Genomic DNA, 17,292 nt, shown 5'->3' with positions numbered 1-17,292 from the left:
TCATCAGGAGCAATGCTTAGTTTGACAGCGGTTCCTGTGAAACGGTTCCAGATGAAAGCACGACGGCCTCTTTTCCTTTGCTCACCATAAGCGGCTGGCGCCCTCTCTTGATAAGTGAAGTTGAGCTGCAGCTCTTCCTCCGACATCTGGCTGATGAAGACTTTGAGTAGACATCGGATGATAAACAAGGCATTGTGGGCCTGCCAGATAAACAACTGGCTGTTGGGAAAAAGCACAAGTATGAGCAGAATCAGCAAGCCACAATTTATATCCAGGGAAAATAAACTGTGTTCGAGGACATCAAACAGTGGGAAGGAGTGGGGAGGGGAGGGGGTTTGGTTATTGCAATACAAACTATTCCTCACAGCGACCGCCGTGAATTCAACTACAGGCAATGAGCCTTGTGAATAATGCTTAACATTGAGTGCCAATGGAATAAGAAGCGCAGGGTCATCATTGCACACAGCCTGGCTAATAGGAGGAAGGCACGCAGGACATGAAGAGGGGATACGGTGGATGATCTGGCCAGTCAGGACAACAACAACAATTGGCATTTACACAGCGCCTTTCACGTCGGGAGGACGTCCCAAGGCGCTGGACGTTCAGGAATTTGGACCTGAGCTGGGGTTTAGGTCAGGAGGAGTGGAGAGCAGGGAGGGTAGGGGCAGAAGGGTGACCAAAGGCGCGGTATTGAACTTATAATAATAATATAATTCTTGCGTTTCAAAGCGCTTCACAGAATAGAATGTAAAGTGAATTGACTGTATATTTTGTTCTTGCAGAGAAATGAGGGCATGCCGCCCATTAAAGGCACTAGGAGCCAGTGAACATTCGATGGGCCGAATGGCCTCCTTCTGTGTTGTGTTTTTTTTGTGGGTGAAAATTCTCTAGGGGATGGGGTTTCAACATGCCAACAGTTAGAGACATAAGGAAGAGTGGATTCTATCAACAGGGATGTAGGCCTCAGTGGATTCTACCAAACGTTTAGAGATGTAGAGGAGAGTGGATTCTGCTTTGTTTGTTAATATACTTACTCTTGACATTCAGCTGAGATCTTTAGCTCGTTAGTTCTGCTGAGGAAAACCTTAACCAGAGCTTGCAAGTTCCCCGTTCGTGGGTTGTTCTCAACTAAAGGACGGAATATACACAACATCAGCCTTGTGCCGTGGATTTTATAAGGAAACAAGATTGAAATTACACTTAGAAAATTAAAAAGAGGACATTGGGAATGAAGTGATGAATGAAGGCCAACAGGAAATATGAGGGTCAAAAACTTCAGTATTCGAAACCTCAATTCACAATATTTTAAATGGGATTGTTGTTACTTTTTTGGTCAGTCGGGTGTCTGACACATGTGGAAACCCATCAACAACAACAACAACAAGATTCCATTTATAAAGCGCCTTTCACGTCAGGAGGACGTCCCAAGGCGCTGCACAGTTGGGTCATGACCCGAGCAGGGGGGAAATGGTCAGGGTGAGGGGAGGGAAGGGAGGGAGCGAGGAGGGGGGAAATGGTCAGGGTGAGGGGAGGGAAGGGAGGGAGCAAGGAGGGGGGAAATGGTCAGGGTGAGGGGAGGGAAGGGAGGGAGCGAGGAGGGGGGAAATGGTCAGGGTGAGGGGAGGGAAGGGAGGGAGCGAGGAGGGGGAAGAGAGTCGAGAGGGGAGCTGAAGGCACAGTCAAAGAGAAAGGTCTTGAGACTGGCCTTGAAGGAGGAAAGGGAGGAGGCGGCGAAGGCACTGGGGGATGGAGTTCCAGAGCCTGGGGGCTGAGAGGCTGAAGGCCCGACCACCGAGGGTAGGGCGGTTGGGGCGGGGGACGTGGAGCAGACCAGAGCCAGAGGAACGGAGGGTACGGGCAGGTAGGTAGGGGGATAGTAGGTTGGAGAGGTAGGAGGGAGCGAGGCAGTGAATGGCCTTGTAGGTGAGGATGAGGATCTTGAAGTCAATCCTCTGGGGGATGGGGAGCCAGTGGAGGCGAGCGAGGGTGGGAGTGATGTGGTCCCGAAGCCTGGTGCGGGACAGTACACGAGCTGCAGAGTTCTGAATGACCTGCAGCTTGTGGAGGGAGGTGGCGGGAAGGCCGTGCTTAAGAGTATCCAAACCAAACTGAGAATTCCCTGCATCCCATCCACACATTGAAATTCCAGAGATAGATTGTTGGAATGGAATGCGCTCTCTCTCCCTGGAGGGATGCGTCTGCTTACCTCATTCCGGAAAATAATAGGTGCAGGTTGGCAAGAGCCAAGGCTTGAGGCCCCCAGAATGTACATTGGTGTAACTGCTGGAGTCTAATCACCTAAAATAGCTTGCAATTGATATCACTGTCTGGCAAGGCTTTCCTGCTGCTTATCTAGCTAAACGGGACTGTTACAGTCATTAATTGCCCTCTGGATAAGGAGAAACTTCCTGATGTCTGTCCTGAAATTGCCCTTTGCAACTCTAAACCCCTGTCCTTTGTGCTTGGTTGTGTGGGTTCATCTTAAACTATTAATCTGGGTTTAAAATAATTTTTCAATTCCATTTAAAATTGTACACACTCTACAAGGTCCCCTGTGAAATGTCTCCTTTCAAGACTGAAGGGCCCCATCTTGTCTAATGGTTGCTCTTGGCTCATTCTTCTAACACTGGGGATCCAGGGATGATTATGCTTTGGGTCCAGTCTACCCTGTGATTCGGGTGGACCTGCATGTCTCTATTTCACAAGAGATGTGGAATCTTTCTCCCAATTTATTCCACTCCTCATCCCAAATTCCAGTTAATCAACTGCATATGTCACTGGGTGCAGGATATTGCTGGCTAAGATAACTACTACCATTTACCTCCAACTAACTGTATTGTGCAAGGCATTTCAGCATATTCATTTATGAAGTGACAGGTTCTGGTTAAGTGCCAGTAATGATCTAGAAATATTTCTGTGGATGATAAATTGGGCATGTTCATGCTAGAAAGGAGAAGATTGAGAAGTGACATGATTGCTGTCTTTAAGATTCTAAAGGGGCAAAATAATATAGATCATGACAAGCTGTTTCAACTTGCCCAGAATAGTAAAACCAGATGACATGACCTATGCTTAAAGGGGGGTAAATTAATAATAATAATAATAATAATCCTTGCATTTGATATAGTGCTTTTCACGTCGGGAGGACGTCCCAAAGCGCTTCACAGAACACACTGTAAAGTGAATTGACTGTATATTTGTGGGCGAACGTGGCAGCCAATTGCGCACAGCAATGTCCCACAAACAGTCGTAGATTGAAAATGACCGATTTATTATTGTTTTGGCTTTGGAGGGATTATTATTAGGCTCTGTGTGGAGTAAGGAAACTTGCCCAAGGTTTCGCCCTCTGCCTGGAATTGAACTCAGGTCTTCGCTTGCAAAGCGAGTGCTCTAACCACTGAGCTACAGGACTCCACAAAATTCAGAACGAATCTATGCAAACGCTACTTCAGTGAGCGAATAGTGAACCTGTTCACTAACGGAACAGGCTCCCTAGGGAGACGGTTGAAGCAGGATGTGTTGATTCTTTCAAACACAGATTAGATAGTTTTCTTTTAGGGAATAACATTATGGGATATAGTACATAGGTAATTGTGGACATATGTGCATGCGACCGCCAGGAAGGCGAACTAGATGGACCTTGGTCTTTTTTCTTCTTGCATTTCTTATGTTCTTATGGTTCTCGCTTTCACCAAAGCAACGATGCAATAAAAGTGAAAGAAGCTTAAGACACTTACTTAGTGATTTGGAGATGGAAATTGTTGCCTCTTCCAAGAGCTGTGTGTCAGTGCTGCAAGAGAAAGAAAATCCAGCATTGATTCTGCTTTTAGTAACAGATTTTTTTTTACATGATACGATTTAACTTAATCTGCACTTTAATATACAGATTATTCTGAGTGTTTTGCGATAAATTTCAGTAGTTTGTTCTCGCAGAGAAATAAGGCACAGCACTTATTAAAGGCACTAGGAGCCAGTGCGCATTCGATGGGTCGAATGGCCTCCTGTGTTGTATTTTCTTTGATCAGATGGGTGTCTGATACGTGTGGAAACCCATCGCCATGCTTAAGAGTATCCAAACCATTTCATGCATCCCACCCACACATGGAAATTCCAGAGGTAGATTGTCAGAATGGAATCTATCTCTGGAATTTCCATGTGTAGGTGGGAATCATGAAATTCTGTCTGTGCTGTAAATATCCATGATTCTACAAGAGATTTGCACTGAGCATCTCTTCCGTATTCTACTGCACTTTCCCCTACAGCCCTTTATATACAATGCATATATTATTATTATTCTTTTATAAATGTTACTCCAATTGTCTTTCAAAAGCCTTTAACCAGTAATTTGGTAGGTCATTCATTGTATTTTACAGCCGGGGTAAAAACTCTCTAAGAAACTTTCCCTTTATATTTTTTTTACTAATGATCTTAATGTCTCTGTAGCGATATGATGGGATATGAAACTAACTAATTGCTAAAGTTATGAATAACCATAACTTTGGTTGACCAGTAGGAGGTATCGATAGATGAAAAGGTGATGGTGGGGCATACGACTAATAGAGTATTAGTTACAGCAATCGCCTCACAAGCAACCTGGATTCGATTCCCAGGCAGAGTGAAACCTTTCAACAACTTGGGCGCACTTATATAGCTCCCTCCACGCAGGGCAGCGTCTCAGAACACTTAACAGTGTTGGAGCCTGAATCCCAGCAGAGGTGGAGGGGGGAAGGATGGGGGGAAAGTAACCATAAGCACAGTCGAAAAGGAAGATTTTCAGGCGAGACTTGATAAAGGGGAGGGGGGGGCTAAGGCGGAGGGATTGAGGGAAAGTGTTCCTGAACTTCAGGGAGTAAGAGCTTCGACAAGTTTCCTTACTCCACACGCCTCTGTTTACCTAGCAGTAAGTAGGAACCCGGTTGATAGTCGATCGACAGATCACTAATCGGAGGTAATAATCCTTTCCTGAAAAAATAATAATTTGGTCACTCAATCCACGATTGTTCGTGGGACACTGTTGTGCGCAATTGACTGCTGTGTTTCGCCCCCACAAAATACAGTCAATTCAGTGTATTTTGTGAAGCCATTTGAGATGTCTCAATGACGCGATAAGGCGCTATATCAAATGCAAGTGTTATTAAGTGCGCTCCTTAGCTGTCACCTCTCCAACAACAGAGAGAGACCAGGGAGTCAATGTCTCCTCAGCTCATCTTGAAAACAACAACCGAAGCTAATGCGAGACCTTGGCGGGGGGGGGGGGGTGTGGGGGCGCGTGTAAATATATAAAATCACACAATTTTGTTCACTTCTCCATAAGTGTGACGGCCTTTTGCTTTTTTTGAAAAGACATGAAAGAGAAGTTGGATGCAATAGAGGTCTGGAAAGCACTTAAGAGCGTGGGGATGGCAGTAATTATTAGATTAGTTATAACAAGAAAAACATTATGCTGTGATTCCAGGATTAATCAGGCCAGCACTTGGATTCAGCTTACATCTTTCTACCCCTTGAAATGCCAAAAATTGCAACACACTAAACTTTGAAATGGCCAGCCAGCTAACTGACACATTCGGAAACCCATCATCAGGCTTAAGCAAACAAAGTTCCATGCATCCCACCTATGTATGGAAATTCCAGAAATATTTACTGGAATGGAATGCGCACTCCCTGTCTCGAGAGACCCTTCCTGCTTACCTAATTCGCGAGAGTATTTGACGCAGGTTGGCAAGAGCCAAGGCTTGGAGACCCCAGCGTCTGTGCATTGCTGGAATCTCACCAGCTAAACCACATAGTTTGCCATTGAGAGCACGGTCTGGCAAGCTTTCCTGCTGCCTGTCCAGTTAGGACCAACCTACTCGTTAGAGCTTTGGTTTCCAGTATTACCAGGAGCTGAGTGGGTTGAATCTCTGTCCCCAAGAGACTGGTCTGTCTTTCCAAGTCCAATGATGAGCCAGACTGGTCGGACTGTTTTCAGCAGTGCCCTGGAATACTGCGGACCCGCGTGGCTTAGAAACCGGACTGGAGTCCGTCACAGAGGGTTGGCTTGATCCTGACATTACATTACCCAACATGTCATCTTGGAGCCAGTTCAGCTCCAATGAGACCCTACTTACTTCTCATACCCCCGAGAAAGCGTCGCTTGGCCTAGTTTTAATAATAATAATCCTTGTATTTGATATAGCTCCTTGTCATATCGTTGAGACGTCTCAAAGTACTTCACAGAATTATACTATAAAGTGAATTGACTGTATATTTTTTGTGGGGGTTAAACGCAGCAGCAAATTGTGTACAGCAGCCTCCCACAAACAGTCGTGGATTGAGTGACCAAATTATTTATTTTTTTTATTTTGTTTTATCTTATTTATTTTTTTTGAAGAGATTATTACCCATGGAAAGTCATCTACCATTGACTAACATCCGGGTTCCTACATACTGCTAGGTAAGCAGAGGTGTGTGGAGTAAGGAAAGTGGCTTAAGATTTTTCACCACCATATCACAACGCTACGGGAATCCACAAATTGGGGGGGTGGTGGTGGGGAGAAGGAGAGCAGGAGAATGGGACTATATTAATGGCTCTTTCAGAGATCCATGATAGGCATGATGGAAAGAATGGCCTTTTCCTCTGCTGATTCGCAGTATATAGTGTAAAATGAATTGACTGTATATTTTGTGGGCAAAACGCAGCTGTCAATTTGCACCTAAGGAAGTTTGCCTAAGGTTTTGCTGCGGCCGGAAATCGAACACGTCCTTTCGCTTGCGAGACGAGTGCTCTAACCACGAAGCTGCAAGACTCCAAACTTAGTTACAATCACTGCTGAGTCAGACCAGTTGGGACATTGAGCTCACAGTCTAGGCTGACGCTCTAGTGCAGCATTGGGACAATACTGGACGATAATTTTAAGCGCTCTGAGATGCTACCCTGCGTGAAGGGCGCTATGCAAGTGCAAGTTGTTGTTGTTGACAATGCAGCGTTTCCCCCAGCACTACGTTAGAGCATTAGGGGTGCAGGAGGTCACAGAAGTCGGGAAGGATTGGAATGTGAGGATAAAGATCACGGAAGAGAACAAGTAAGAGATAAAGTGGACATTCTCTTTCACTCCCTTCTCCTCTCACTCTCCTTGTTCTTGGTAATGGAACATAAACATTACAATCCATATGATTCAACTTCCATCAATTGTATCCGCTAATGACGTTCCCACAGTCCCACCAGGACTAGACCAATTTTTTTTTAACGTTGTCACCAGCCAAATGGACTGCGGTGACCATTTCCGTCTCTGAAAGTTCCTGTGATCTGAGGGGAACCTTATTCCTGCTCTTAAATTCATTTACATCCAGCGCTTCTCGAAGTAGCTTCAGGCAAGAATTATAGTGGTAATAATGATAATCCTTACATTTGATGTAGCACCTTACCATGTTGTTGAGACAACAACAACTGGCACTTATATGGCATCCTCAACGCAGAGTAGCATCTCAAAGAGCATTACAGAATATATTGTGAAGTGTAGTGACTGAGTATTTTGTGGGCAAAACCCGGCACCCAATTATGCACAGCAATTTAACACAACGTCATGGATTGTGTATTCCTTTTTTTAGGGATTATTACCCCCAGGACAGCGATCTCAGTTCCTACTTACTGCCACGTAAACAGAGGCGTGTCGAGTAAGGAAACTTGCCTTAGTTTCGCCCTACCTGGGAATCAAACCGGGGTCCTCTCGCTTGCGAGGCAAGCATGCTAACCACTGCGCTACTGGACGCTAGACATTTGGGAGGAGGAGGGGTGAGGGGAGGTAGAAAGCGTATGAAAAATAGAACATTTTGTTTCACTTTACTTTCAGCGTGATGTTCAGATAATAAGGATCTGGTTCTGCAATAATACTTTCAACTGAAATAACTGGATTCCATCCACATAACCCTAAACCTTTCAGCCTAATGGAGCTTTGGACCCTCTCCTTTTTCAAACACTCAGTGGGGGGTGGAGAGGAAGGTGGTGGGGGGGTATCTGACATATACCAGGTTGCTTTCAGGCCTGGCACAACTCCCTTGTTTTCATCAGGCAGAGAAAAAGGTTCCAGAAAGTGGGCAATTTATTCATCAATTCCTAACTTGGGAACAGTGCCAGTATTTAACAAAGAGCATTCTCCTTCTCACGTGGGAAGCATCGCAGAGAAGTGGACATTTGCTGACAACAACAATTTATATAGCGCCCTGCACGCAGCGAGGCGTGCCAGAGCGTTTGACAGTGGCGGAGCATGAGGCCGAGCCAAGGGGGACGAAGAGGTGACCTTAGGCATGGTCAAATAGGAAGGATTTCCTATTTTCAAGCCCCACCTGAAAACCTTCCTCTTTGACTGTGCTTATGGCCACCTCCACCCCACCCTTCACCCCTGGCTTGGAGTCAGGCTCCACCACTGTTAAGCGTTCTGAGACTCCATCCTGGGTGGAGGATGCTATATAAGTGCAAGTTGTTGTTTATGGTGAAGGAAGGGATAGAGGAAGAGTGCTCCAGTTTCGGGAATTAATTACATAGGGGGAGTGAATTTGTGCTGAGACTGAGATGATTTTGTTTAAGGGATTTCTCAGGATGAATTAATAAGAAGAAGAACATAAGAACATAAGAATTAGGAGCAGGAGTAGGCCATTCGGCCCCTCGAGCCTGTGCCCCGCCATTCGATAAGATCATGGCTGATCTTCTGACCTAACTCTAATTACCTGCCCTATCCCCATTATCCCCAATCCTTCTATTTTTTAAAAATCTATCAGTCTCAGCCTTGAAGATGTTCAAGGACTGAGCACCTACAGCCTTCTGGGGGAGTGAATTCCATCTGAGTGAAGAAATGTTTTCTCAACTCTGTTCTAAAAGTCTGACCCTTAATTTTAAGACTGTGACCCCTGGTTATAGATTCTCCTACCGGGGAAACAGTCCCTCAGTGTCTACTTTATCAGCCCTTTACGAATCTTATAAGTTTCAATAAGATCCCCCCTAATTCTTCTGTACTCTAGAGAATACAGCCCCAGTTTATTCAGCTTATCCTCATAGGTCAGTCCCCTCATCCCAGGAACTAACCGAGTGAATCTACGCTGCACCCCCTCTAGGGCAAGTATGTCCTTTTTTAAATAAGGAAACCAAAACTGCACACAATACTCTAGGTGCGGTCTCGCCAAAGCCCTATACAGTTGCAGCAAGACTTCCCTACTCTTGTACTCTAAACCTTTTGCAATGATTGGTCTATAGTGCAAATCCTTGCATTTGATATAGCGCCATATCACGTCTTCGAGACGTCTCAAATCACTTCACAGAATATACTCTAAAATGACTTGACTGTAAATTTTGTGGGCGAAATATGGCAGCCAATTGTGCACAGTGGCGTCCCACAAACAGTTGTGCATTGGGTGACCAAATTATTATTATTTTTTTAAGGGATTATTACTCCCGAGAAAGCGATCCCATGATTGAATAACAACCGGTTTCCTAGCTACTGCTAGATAAATAAAGGCGTTTGGAGCAAGGAAACTTGCCAAAGGTTTTGACCTGCCTAGAAATCAAACCCGGTCCTTTTGCTTGTGGGGAAACTGCTCTAACCAACACACTACAGGACTCCACTCCCCCTATGTAATGAACAACAACAGCAAAATTACATTTATGTAGCACCTTTCACATCGGAGGACGTCCCAAGGCACTGGACAGTCAGTGCTTCAGTCCCACCTGAAAACCTTGGATTAATTTTATGTAATCCACTTTATGGTTATTTGTAGGACATTGCTGTGTGCAAGACTGTCACATTTCCCGACAAATACAGTCACTAGACTTGTGGATATCTGGAGCATAGTGGTTAGTGCACTTGCCTCCCAAGCAAGAAGTCCCGGGTTTGATTCTCGGTTGGAGCAAAACTTTAGGCATGTTTTCTTACTCCACACGCCTGTTTTCCTAGCAGTAAATAGGTATTCGGTTGTTAGTCGATTGGCCGATCGCTTTCTGGTGGTAATAATCCCTCAAAAAAAAATTGATCACTCAAACCATGACTGTTTGTGGGACACTGATGTGTGCAACTGGCTGCCGCGTTTCACCCACAAAATACAGTCACTTTACAATATATTCTGTGAAGCACTTTGAGACGTCTCAAAGATACTATAGCAAATGCAAGGATTATTATTATTATTCTTGACAGGATTACCGACTTTTGAGTTGTTTCAATGGCTCATGCCAGTGAATGAACTCACTCAAATCCTCTCAGTGGCGGTGGCCCATTTTTAATGGTAAACCTATGACACTGTTTATACACTGTAAAATCAAACAACCCCTGAAATAGTTACAGCCATCGTTCATATCCGGAACTATCCCATTACTTTGCTCAAATACTCGGGATGTTTACCATCATGACAAGTGTTCAGAATAAAATCATCTGTCACTTTACTATGAGGTTTACTATGAGGACATGGCAGCCTCAAAGACCTTCAAAGATGTTCAGCTCAGTGCACGGCTCAGTGACTCAGTTGTTGAGGTCACTGGGAAAAGGCCATTGGGATCCACCAGGCCAACCTGAAAGTTTAATGACGAGGCTCTGCCCCACCGCTCAAAGCCCTTGTTTCATTAATCATAATAATCACCATCAATAATAGTAATCCTTGCATTTGATATGGCACTTGATGGGACTTCTCAAAGCGCTTCACAGATTTTACTGCAAAGTGAATTGACTGTATTTTGTGGGTGAAGCACGGTGGCCAATTGCCCACAAACAGTCGTGGATTGAGCGACCAAATTAGTTTTAAGGAATTATTACTCCCAGAAAGTGATCCGCCAATCGACTAACAGTAAGTAGGGTTCCTATTACTGCTAGGTAAACAGAGGTATTCTGCCCATTTCCTTCGGCTGGCTCATGCCTTCTGTCTATCCATCGGCCCCCTCACTCTACCATCAGCTGTCGTGCTTTCAGCCACTGAAAGACTTTCCTCTTCGACAATACCTATGGTCACCTCCCCTTTCTTACCAACTCAGTGTTAAACTATGCTATAGTTCAGCGCTTGAAGGGATCCATATCAATGTAAGTTGTTGTTGTTACTCTGACAACATTATCTGACTCCACAAATAGACAAATATTTGCACAATTGGGATTGACTGTCCCCATTGTGAGAGAGAGACCCACACCTTGCCATCCTCACCCAACTCACTGGCTTCCCATCACACAGAAGATATAGTTCAAGATCCTGGTCCTCACTTTCAAAGCCTTCCATGGCCCTGCTCCCCACTACCTCTGCGATCTCCTAACCCCCTACCGACCTGCCCGCTCCCTTCGCTCAGTGGGCTCCAGCCTGCTACTCGTCCCCCACCTCGCCCGCCTCACCATTAGTGGGTAGGCCTTCTGCTACTCTGCCCCCACCCTCTGGAACACCCATCCTACAGTCCCTCCACTTCGCCCCTTCCCTTGCCTCCTTCAAGATCCGTCTCAATGCCCTCTTCTTCGATCGTGCCTCCCTCCTTTCCCCTGTCCTCCATCCTCCCCAACCCCGACCCCCAGCTCGGGTCCGAAACACTGATTGTGCAGCGCCTTGGGTCGTCCTCCCGAAGTGAAAGGCGCTTTACAAATGTAACTTTTATTGTTGTTGTTTACAGAAAATACTGTGGGGTGTAGTACCCCCCCCACCACCACCCCCCACAAACCCCCCCCCAGCACAGCCTGGATCTGACACTACGGGCGCGGACGTGTGTACGTGTGGGCGCGGATTTACTGCACTGAAGCTGTGTGACAGCGTTGGAGTTTGAGAGGCATTACACCCCAATTCCTATCCCTCCCTCCCTCTCTCTCTCTCTCTCTCTCTCTCTCACACGCTCACACTCTCTCTCACACGCTCACACTCTCACACACACGCTCACACTCTCACACACACGCTCACACTCTCACACACACTCTATTTCTCACACGCAGCCTGTCACGTACACACACACACACACGCACACCATCTCTCACGCTCTCGTCCTCTCTTTCTCACCCACTCGCTCTCATTGTGGAGTCCTGCAGCTCAGTGGTTAGAGCACTCGCTTTGCGAGCGAGAGACCTGAGTTCAATTCCAGGCAGAGGGCGAAACCTCGGGCAAGTTTCCTTACTCCACACAGAGCCTAATAATAATCCCTCCAAAAACCAAAAACAATAATAAATTGGTCATTTTCAATCCACGACTGTTTGTGGGACATTGCTATGCGCAATTGGCTGCCGCGTTCGCCCACAAATATACAGTCAGTTCACTTCACAGTGTGTTCTGTGAAGCGCTTTGGGACGTCCTCCCGACGTGAAAAGCGCTATATCAAATGCAAGGATTATTATTATTATTATTATTACTGTGTCGGCAAACCCAGCAGACGTTTAGTGCAGCAGTAGCGAGGTCCCACACACAACGACACATCGAACAAAGAAACAGTTACTAACTGTGAACACTGCGGGGGCTCAAAGAGAGCGACGCACTGCTGTGCAAAGTGACAAAACCGCAAACATAGCACAATTCTATGGCAGAACAGGCTGAACCAGCAATCGTTTACAAGCCCCCAGACGCCCTCTCCCCCCCTCCCCTCCACCCCGGTTTACTGCAGAAAGCAGCTTTCATGTGCAGAAACTCTATTCCTACGTTCCACATGTTGACAGGATCTTGCTGTGCACAAAATATTTATTGAAAACTGGTTACAGGGGGTGTGCTCATTGGTAGAGATTGATTCAAGGTGTAAGTAAGAGAGTGGCTCTCTCCCAGTCTCTCCCCACTTCTCTTTCCTCCCGGCCCCCCCCCACCACCACCACCGAAAACAAATAGTCTTTCGAGGTGAGCTGGCACAGTTACACTCAGGAACATCATACATTTGGGGAAAGGGAAGAAAAGAATGGGGAAGGGAAAGGATGCGGTGAGGAAATGAGGGGGGAGAAAGGAGGGGAGTAATGGGGTGGGAAGGGAAGGGAGGGAGATAGACATTTTCCGTGATTTCTTGCAGAATTTCATGAATGATTTTGTCAAAGCTAATCGGATATGGGTGACGTGAAGTTCCAGCATTGGACTCCCAACCAACAGGTTCACTCAGCTCAGTTTTCAACCAAGACTTGCTCGACTAATGGAAGTCCCTCTCTGCTTTCAAACCGTTCTTTGACTGTACCATTTGTCACTACTCTCAAGCTTTTGCCCTCATTCCCTGCCTTGCCAGTGATTCCCAACAGCCTTTGCAAATCTCGTCCAAACGTTCACCCTAGTTCAAAGGTACACTGTAAGAGCAATCTACCATTGGCCTGTTCCTAAAAGGGATTTATAGAAAGAGGCTGGATTAGGTGCTCGCACGTGGAACCTTCTTACCTGTTGGTCGGTGCTGTGAAAGAAAACGATAATAGCTGATTCCAGAAGGGATCGTTCTCGGAGATGGACTCAGTGCCGGCCAGATGCTTAAGGTAGTCATTGTTGGCGAGCTCAGCGGTGCTGCTGCTGTTTGCTCCCATCTCCTGTGCGTGTACAGCCCTCCCCTCTGAACAATCAGCTCATCACTTTTATTCCAACCTAAAGGGCAAGGCAACAATGATCAGTGAAGGAAAGGACATCTTAAATTACTATCGAGTGCAGTCATCAGTTTTGTAAGCAAATGTGGCAGCTATCTTTCACACAGCAAGACCCTAAAAGTGACTCCCGACTGAGTCAGTCACTAACATGTCAGTTCTTTGAACTCACGTAGTCTAAACTGACTCTCCAACAACAACTTGCATTTATATAGCACACCTCATGTGAGGTGGTGTCCCAATGCTCTTCAACACAGAGCTGGGGGGGGGGTCTATTGCATTGTTGGAGGTGCCATCCTTCAGATGAGGTATTAAACTGAGGCCCTATCTGTAGCTGCTCAGATAAAAGTTAACAGATGTAGGCAAAGGCAGCAGCCAATTTGCACACAGCAATGTCCTACAAACGGACATGAAGTGAGTGACTGTTTATCCGGGGATTATTGTCCATCTACACCAGGAGAAACTTGCTTCTCTTTTTGTATAATTGCATCAGATCTTTAAAGTCCATCTAAATAGCCAGGACGGTATCTCTAGTATTGGTGTGTCAGGATAGAGAAACTTGTGAGTTTCTCTAGTGGGTTTGAACACAACGTGGGTTTGAACACAACTTTCTGACTGAACCAGGCTGACAACGTCATTCCCAGCATTCCACAATCTATTTCCCAGTCCATTTGCTACACCCTTGTGTCCACATTTGGTGGGTTGCACTTTCTTTTCCTTCTAATATCTCCTCATATCTGCACATTTCACACACAAAAATATAAAGTCAAGTCTCTTTGCAGTATATTCTGTGATGCGTTTTGAGACATATTGGCGCCATGATAAGGCGCTATATCAAATACAAGGATTATTAGTATTATTATTAGACCAAGAATTTTTCGAGACCAACCATTTCAGCTCTAAGGAAGGCAGACGGGAGCTCAATTTATCATCTCATTCAAAAGAAAGCACCACCGACAATGCGGGACTCACCCCAGTACTGCAGAAGAGTGTCAGCCAAGACTGTGAGCTCACAACCCTAAAGTGGGGATCAAACCCATTACCTTCCACCCAGGCCACTGACCTCTGGTGACCCACTGTCTCTCTCCTACATTTCCAGTATCCAGTTTTTGTTTGGAGCACTCAATTGGAGAGCGCATTGTTTTAATAAAATAAGTAAACCTTTGTGTTCACGCATTCAATGGGAGGTTTATTCATAGAATGTCACACGGATATTATAGATTACATTTACTGTTCTTGAACACCACTGAAAGTTAAAAGTCTTTGGCAAGCGAGAGGCCAGTGTGGGCTCTGTACAATGCAGCGAAGTACACAGGCTCCCACAGTACAGACTGCCCGTCTCCTCGGCAGGAAACGGCGCCTGATGCCGAGTGGGGACAAGAAGAGGAAATGTCAGCGAATGGTCCAATTCATCAACATTTCTGAATGGAAGGTACGAGCGGCTTTTCATATTCACTGTCTGGGAAACGGCCAGGAGCCAGCAAAGCTCTGGTCGCCGTGACTGGGAGGAGGACTCCGCTAAGTGGCCAATGTTTAGGAGTGGAATAGTGGAAAGAGAATGCTGGGCCATTTCAGTGTTTCTAAACATCAGACAATGGAACGTGTTTAATAGCGAGGAAGACGTGTGACGTCCACACAGGAAGCCGGGAGCATTACGTGCAGCTCTGTGTGTTCCACTTTGGAAAGAACATCGAGCGTCAACAATAGAGAGGGTTAAAGGGTGAGTTCACATTACAGAAACTCGATCAAGGAACATTATAGAAGGTTAAAGGGGAGACTGATTCACAGGATGATGCCAGCGATGAGAGGTTGTAGTTACAATACATATTATAAATATATAACATATACAATGATAGTTACACCTTTAGCTAGCAGGAAGTAGGAACCCGGTTGTTAGTCAAGAAGCAGACTGAATGCATTGCCTGAATGGGTGGTGGAAACCGATTTGATAACAACTTTTAAGAGAGAAGTAGATAATTATTTGGGGAGGACAAGTTTGCAGGACAATGGGGAGAGAGCGGGGAAGTAGGATTAAATTGGATAGCTCTTTTCAAAGAGCCAGCAGACACGATGAGCCAAGTGGCCTCTTTCTGTGCTATAAAATTCTATGATTCTATGATTACTTTCCGGAGGTAATAATCACTTAAAAAACAACCCTTGACTGTTTGTGAGGCACTGCTCTGTGAAACTGACTGATGCGTTTTGCTCAGAAAATATACAGTCAATTCACTTCACATTACACTCTATGGAGCCCTTTGAGACTTCTCAATGACGTGATAAGGCGCTATATCAAATACACGGATTATTATTATATGTTAGATAGGGGCCTTTTTTCACTGGAACGTGGGTAAAAGGTCGTAGAATCAATTTTTGTGGTCAGCCGAGACATGCGGAAATGCATCACCATTTAAGAGTAAAATACAATACGACGAATTTACATTTATACAGCACCTTTCACATCAGAAGGAGAATTACCCAAATTCCACAGATTTGAGAATAGTTGGTAAAAGGCACAGAGGTCCTGTCTCAAAAATTCAGACTTGTCACTGGAAGAGTTAAGGGGAGGTTTGGAGAGGGGCTTTTATGCTGAGGGCTATTACGGATAATAATCATTCTTTCATTTGGTATGTTTTCTGTCAGCCTGACTCGGTTGGTAGTACTCTTGCCTCTGAGTTCACGTACATGGGACTTGGAACCCATATAGTCTCCGCTGACACTCCAATGCAGTGTTGGGGATGTGCTGCATTGTCAGAGATGATATCCTTCAGGTGACACGTTAAACCAAAGTCCCATATGCCTGTCCAGGTGGACACTTGGCAGTATTCAAAAAGAGAAGGGAGTTTATCCTGGTGTCCTGATCAAAAAAAAATTGGTTACTCACTTCAGGGCTGTTTGGAGGACATCGCTGGGTAAAAATTGGCTGCTGTGTTTGTTTCGCCACCCTTTACAGTAAATCCTGTGAAGAACTTTGAGATGTCTCGACAATGTGAAAAGGCGCTGTATCAAAGGATTAGTATTACTACCTAAAACATAAACATGTCAAAGGGCTTAACATACAATGCTATGAAGTAGAGATTGTGTATTTGTGTATAGTAGACAAACTATCTACACAAATACTGAGTGCACCTGCCGAGACTGTAAGGTCAAAGTTCTCAAAGTAGTCTTGAACCCCCAACCTTCTGATTTGCGCGAGAGTTCGACCGACTTAGCCAACCTGACACACAGTGTGTTTGTGTTGATAATAATAATAATCCTTGCATTTTATATAGTGCCTTATCACGGTTGAGACGTCTCAAAGCACTTCACAGTACTCTGGGACGACCTTCGGAAATGAAAGGCGCTATACAAATGCAATTTATTGTTGTTCACAGAATATATTGACTATGTGTTTTGCAGGTGAAACACTGCAGCCTATTTCGCATAGTCGTGTCCCACAAACAGTCAAGGATTGACTATCATCCAGGTTCCTTACTTACTGCTTACTGCTAGGCAAACAGAGAATGTTGGGAGAGGAAAGGATTGAACTCCCCGCAGTTGCAAACTCAAAGATCTCGTATGAATGAATAATGGCAGATTGAGTAACGTACCACTGGACAACTGAGCAGACTTTAAAAAAAAGTCAAATTGTTTCAGGAGAAAGGAAAGTCACATTGACTCAGTAAACTAAATACAGCTCTGTTCATTTCAAAAGGTCAAAAAGGGCAGATCAATATAATAATAATCCTTGCATTTGATATAGCGCCTTATCACATTGTTGAGACGTCTCGAAGCACTTCACAGA

The 17,292-nt window shown here is 45.2% G+C and overlaps 1 protein-coding gene across 1 annotated transcript in view; it reads right to left on the bottom strand.

The window, feature by feature from the left end:
- Nucleotides 1-13,529, bottom strand: part of dym (dymeclin) — a 157,312-nt gene extending 143,783 nt beyond the window's left edge. Inside the window, exons 1-4 of the mRNA XM_042336031.1 lie at nucleotides 13,318-13,529; nucleotides 3,738-3,790; nucleotides 1,035-1,128; nucleotides 86-219 (exon numbers count right to left, since the gene is read on the bottom strand). Of these exons, the coding sequence (XP_042191965.1) occupies nucleotides 86-219; nucleotides 1,035-1,128; nucleotides 3,738-3,790; nucleotides 13,318-13,457 (421 nt within the window). The 5' untranslated portion in view covers nucleotides 13,458-13,529. The remainder of the gene's footprint in view (nucleotides 1-85; nucleotides 220-1,034; nucleotides 1,129-3,737; nucleotides 3,791-13,317) is intronic.
- Nucleotides 13,530-17,292: the final 3,763 nt, after the last annotated feature.

Source organism: Callorhinchus milii, unplaced genomic scaffold, assembly GCF_018977255.1.
Source record: "Callorhinchus milii isolate IMCB2004 unplaced genomic scaffold, IMCB_Cmil_1.0 Scaffold1, whole genome shotgun sequence".
Lineage (NCBI taxonomy): Eukaryota > Metazoa > Chordata > Chondrichthyes > Chimaeriformes > Callorhinchidae > Callorhinchus > Callorhinchus milii.
This window is presented reverse-complemented; position numbering and strand designations above follow the sequence as displayed.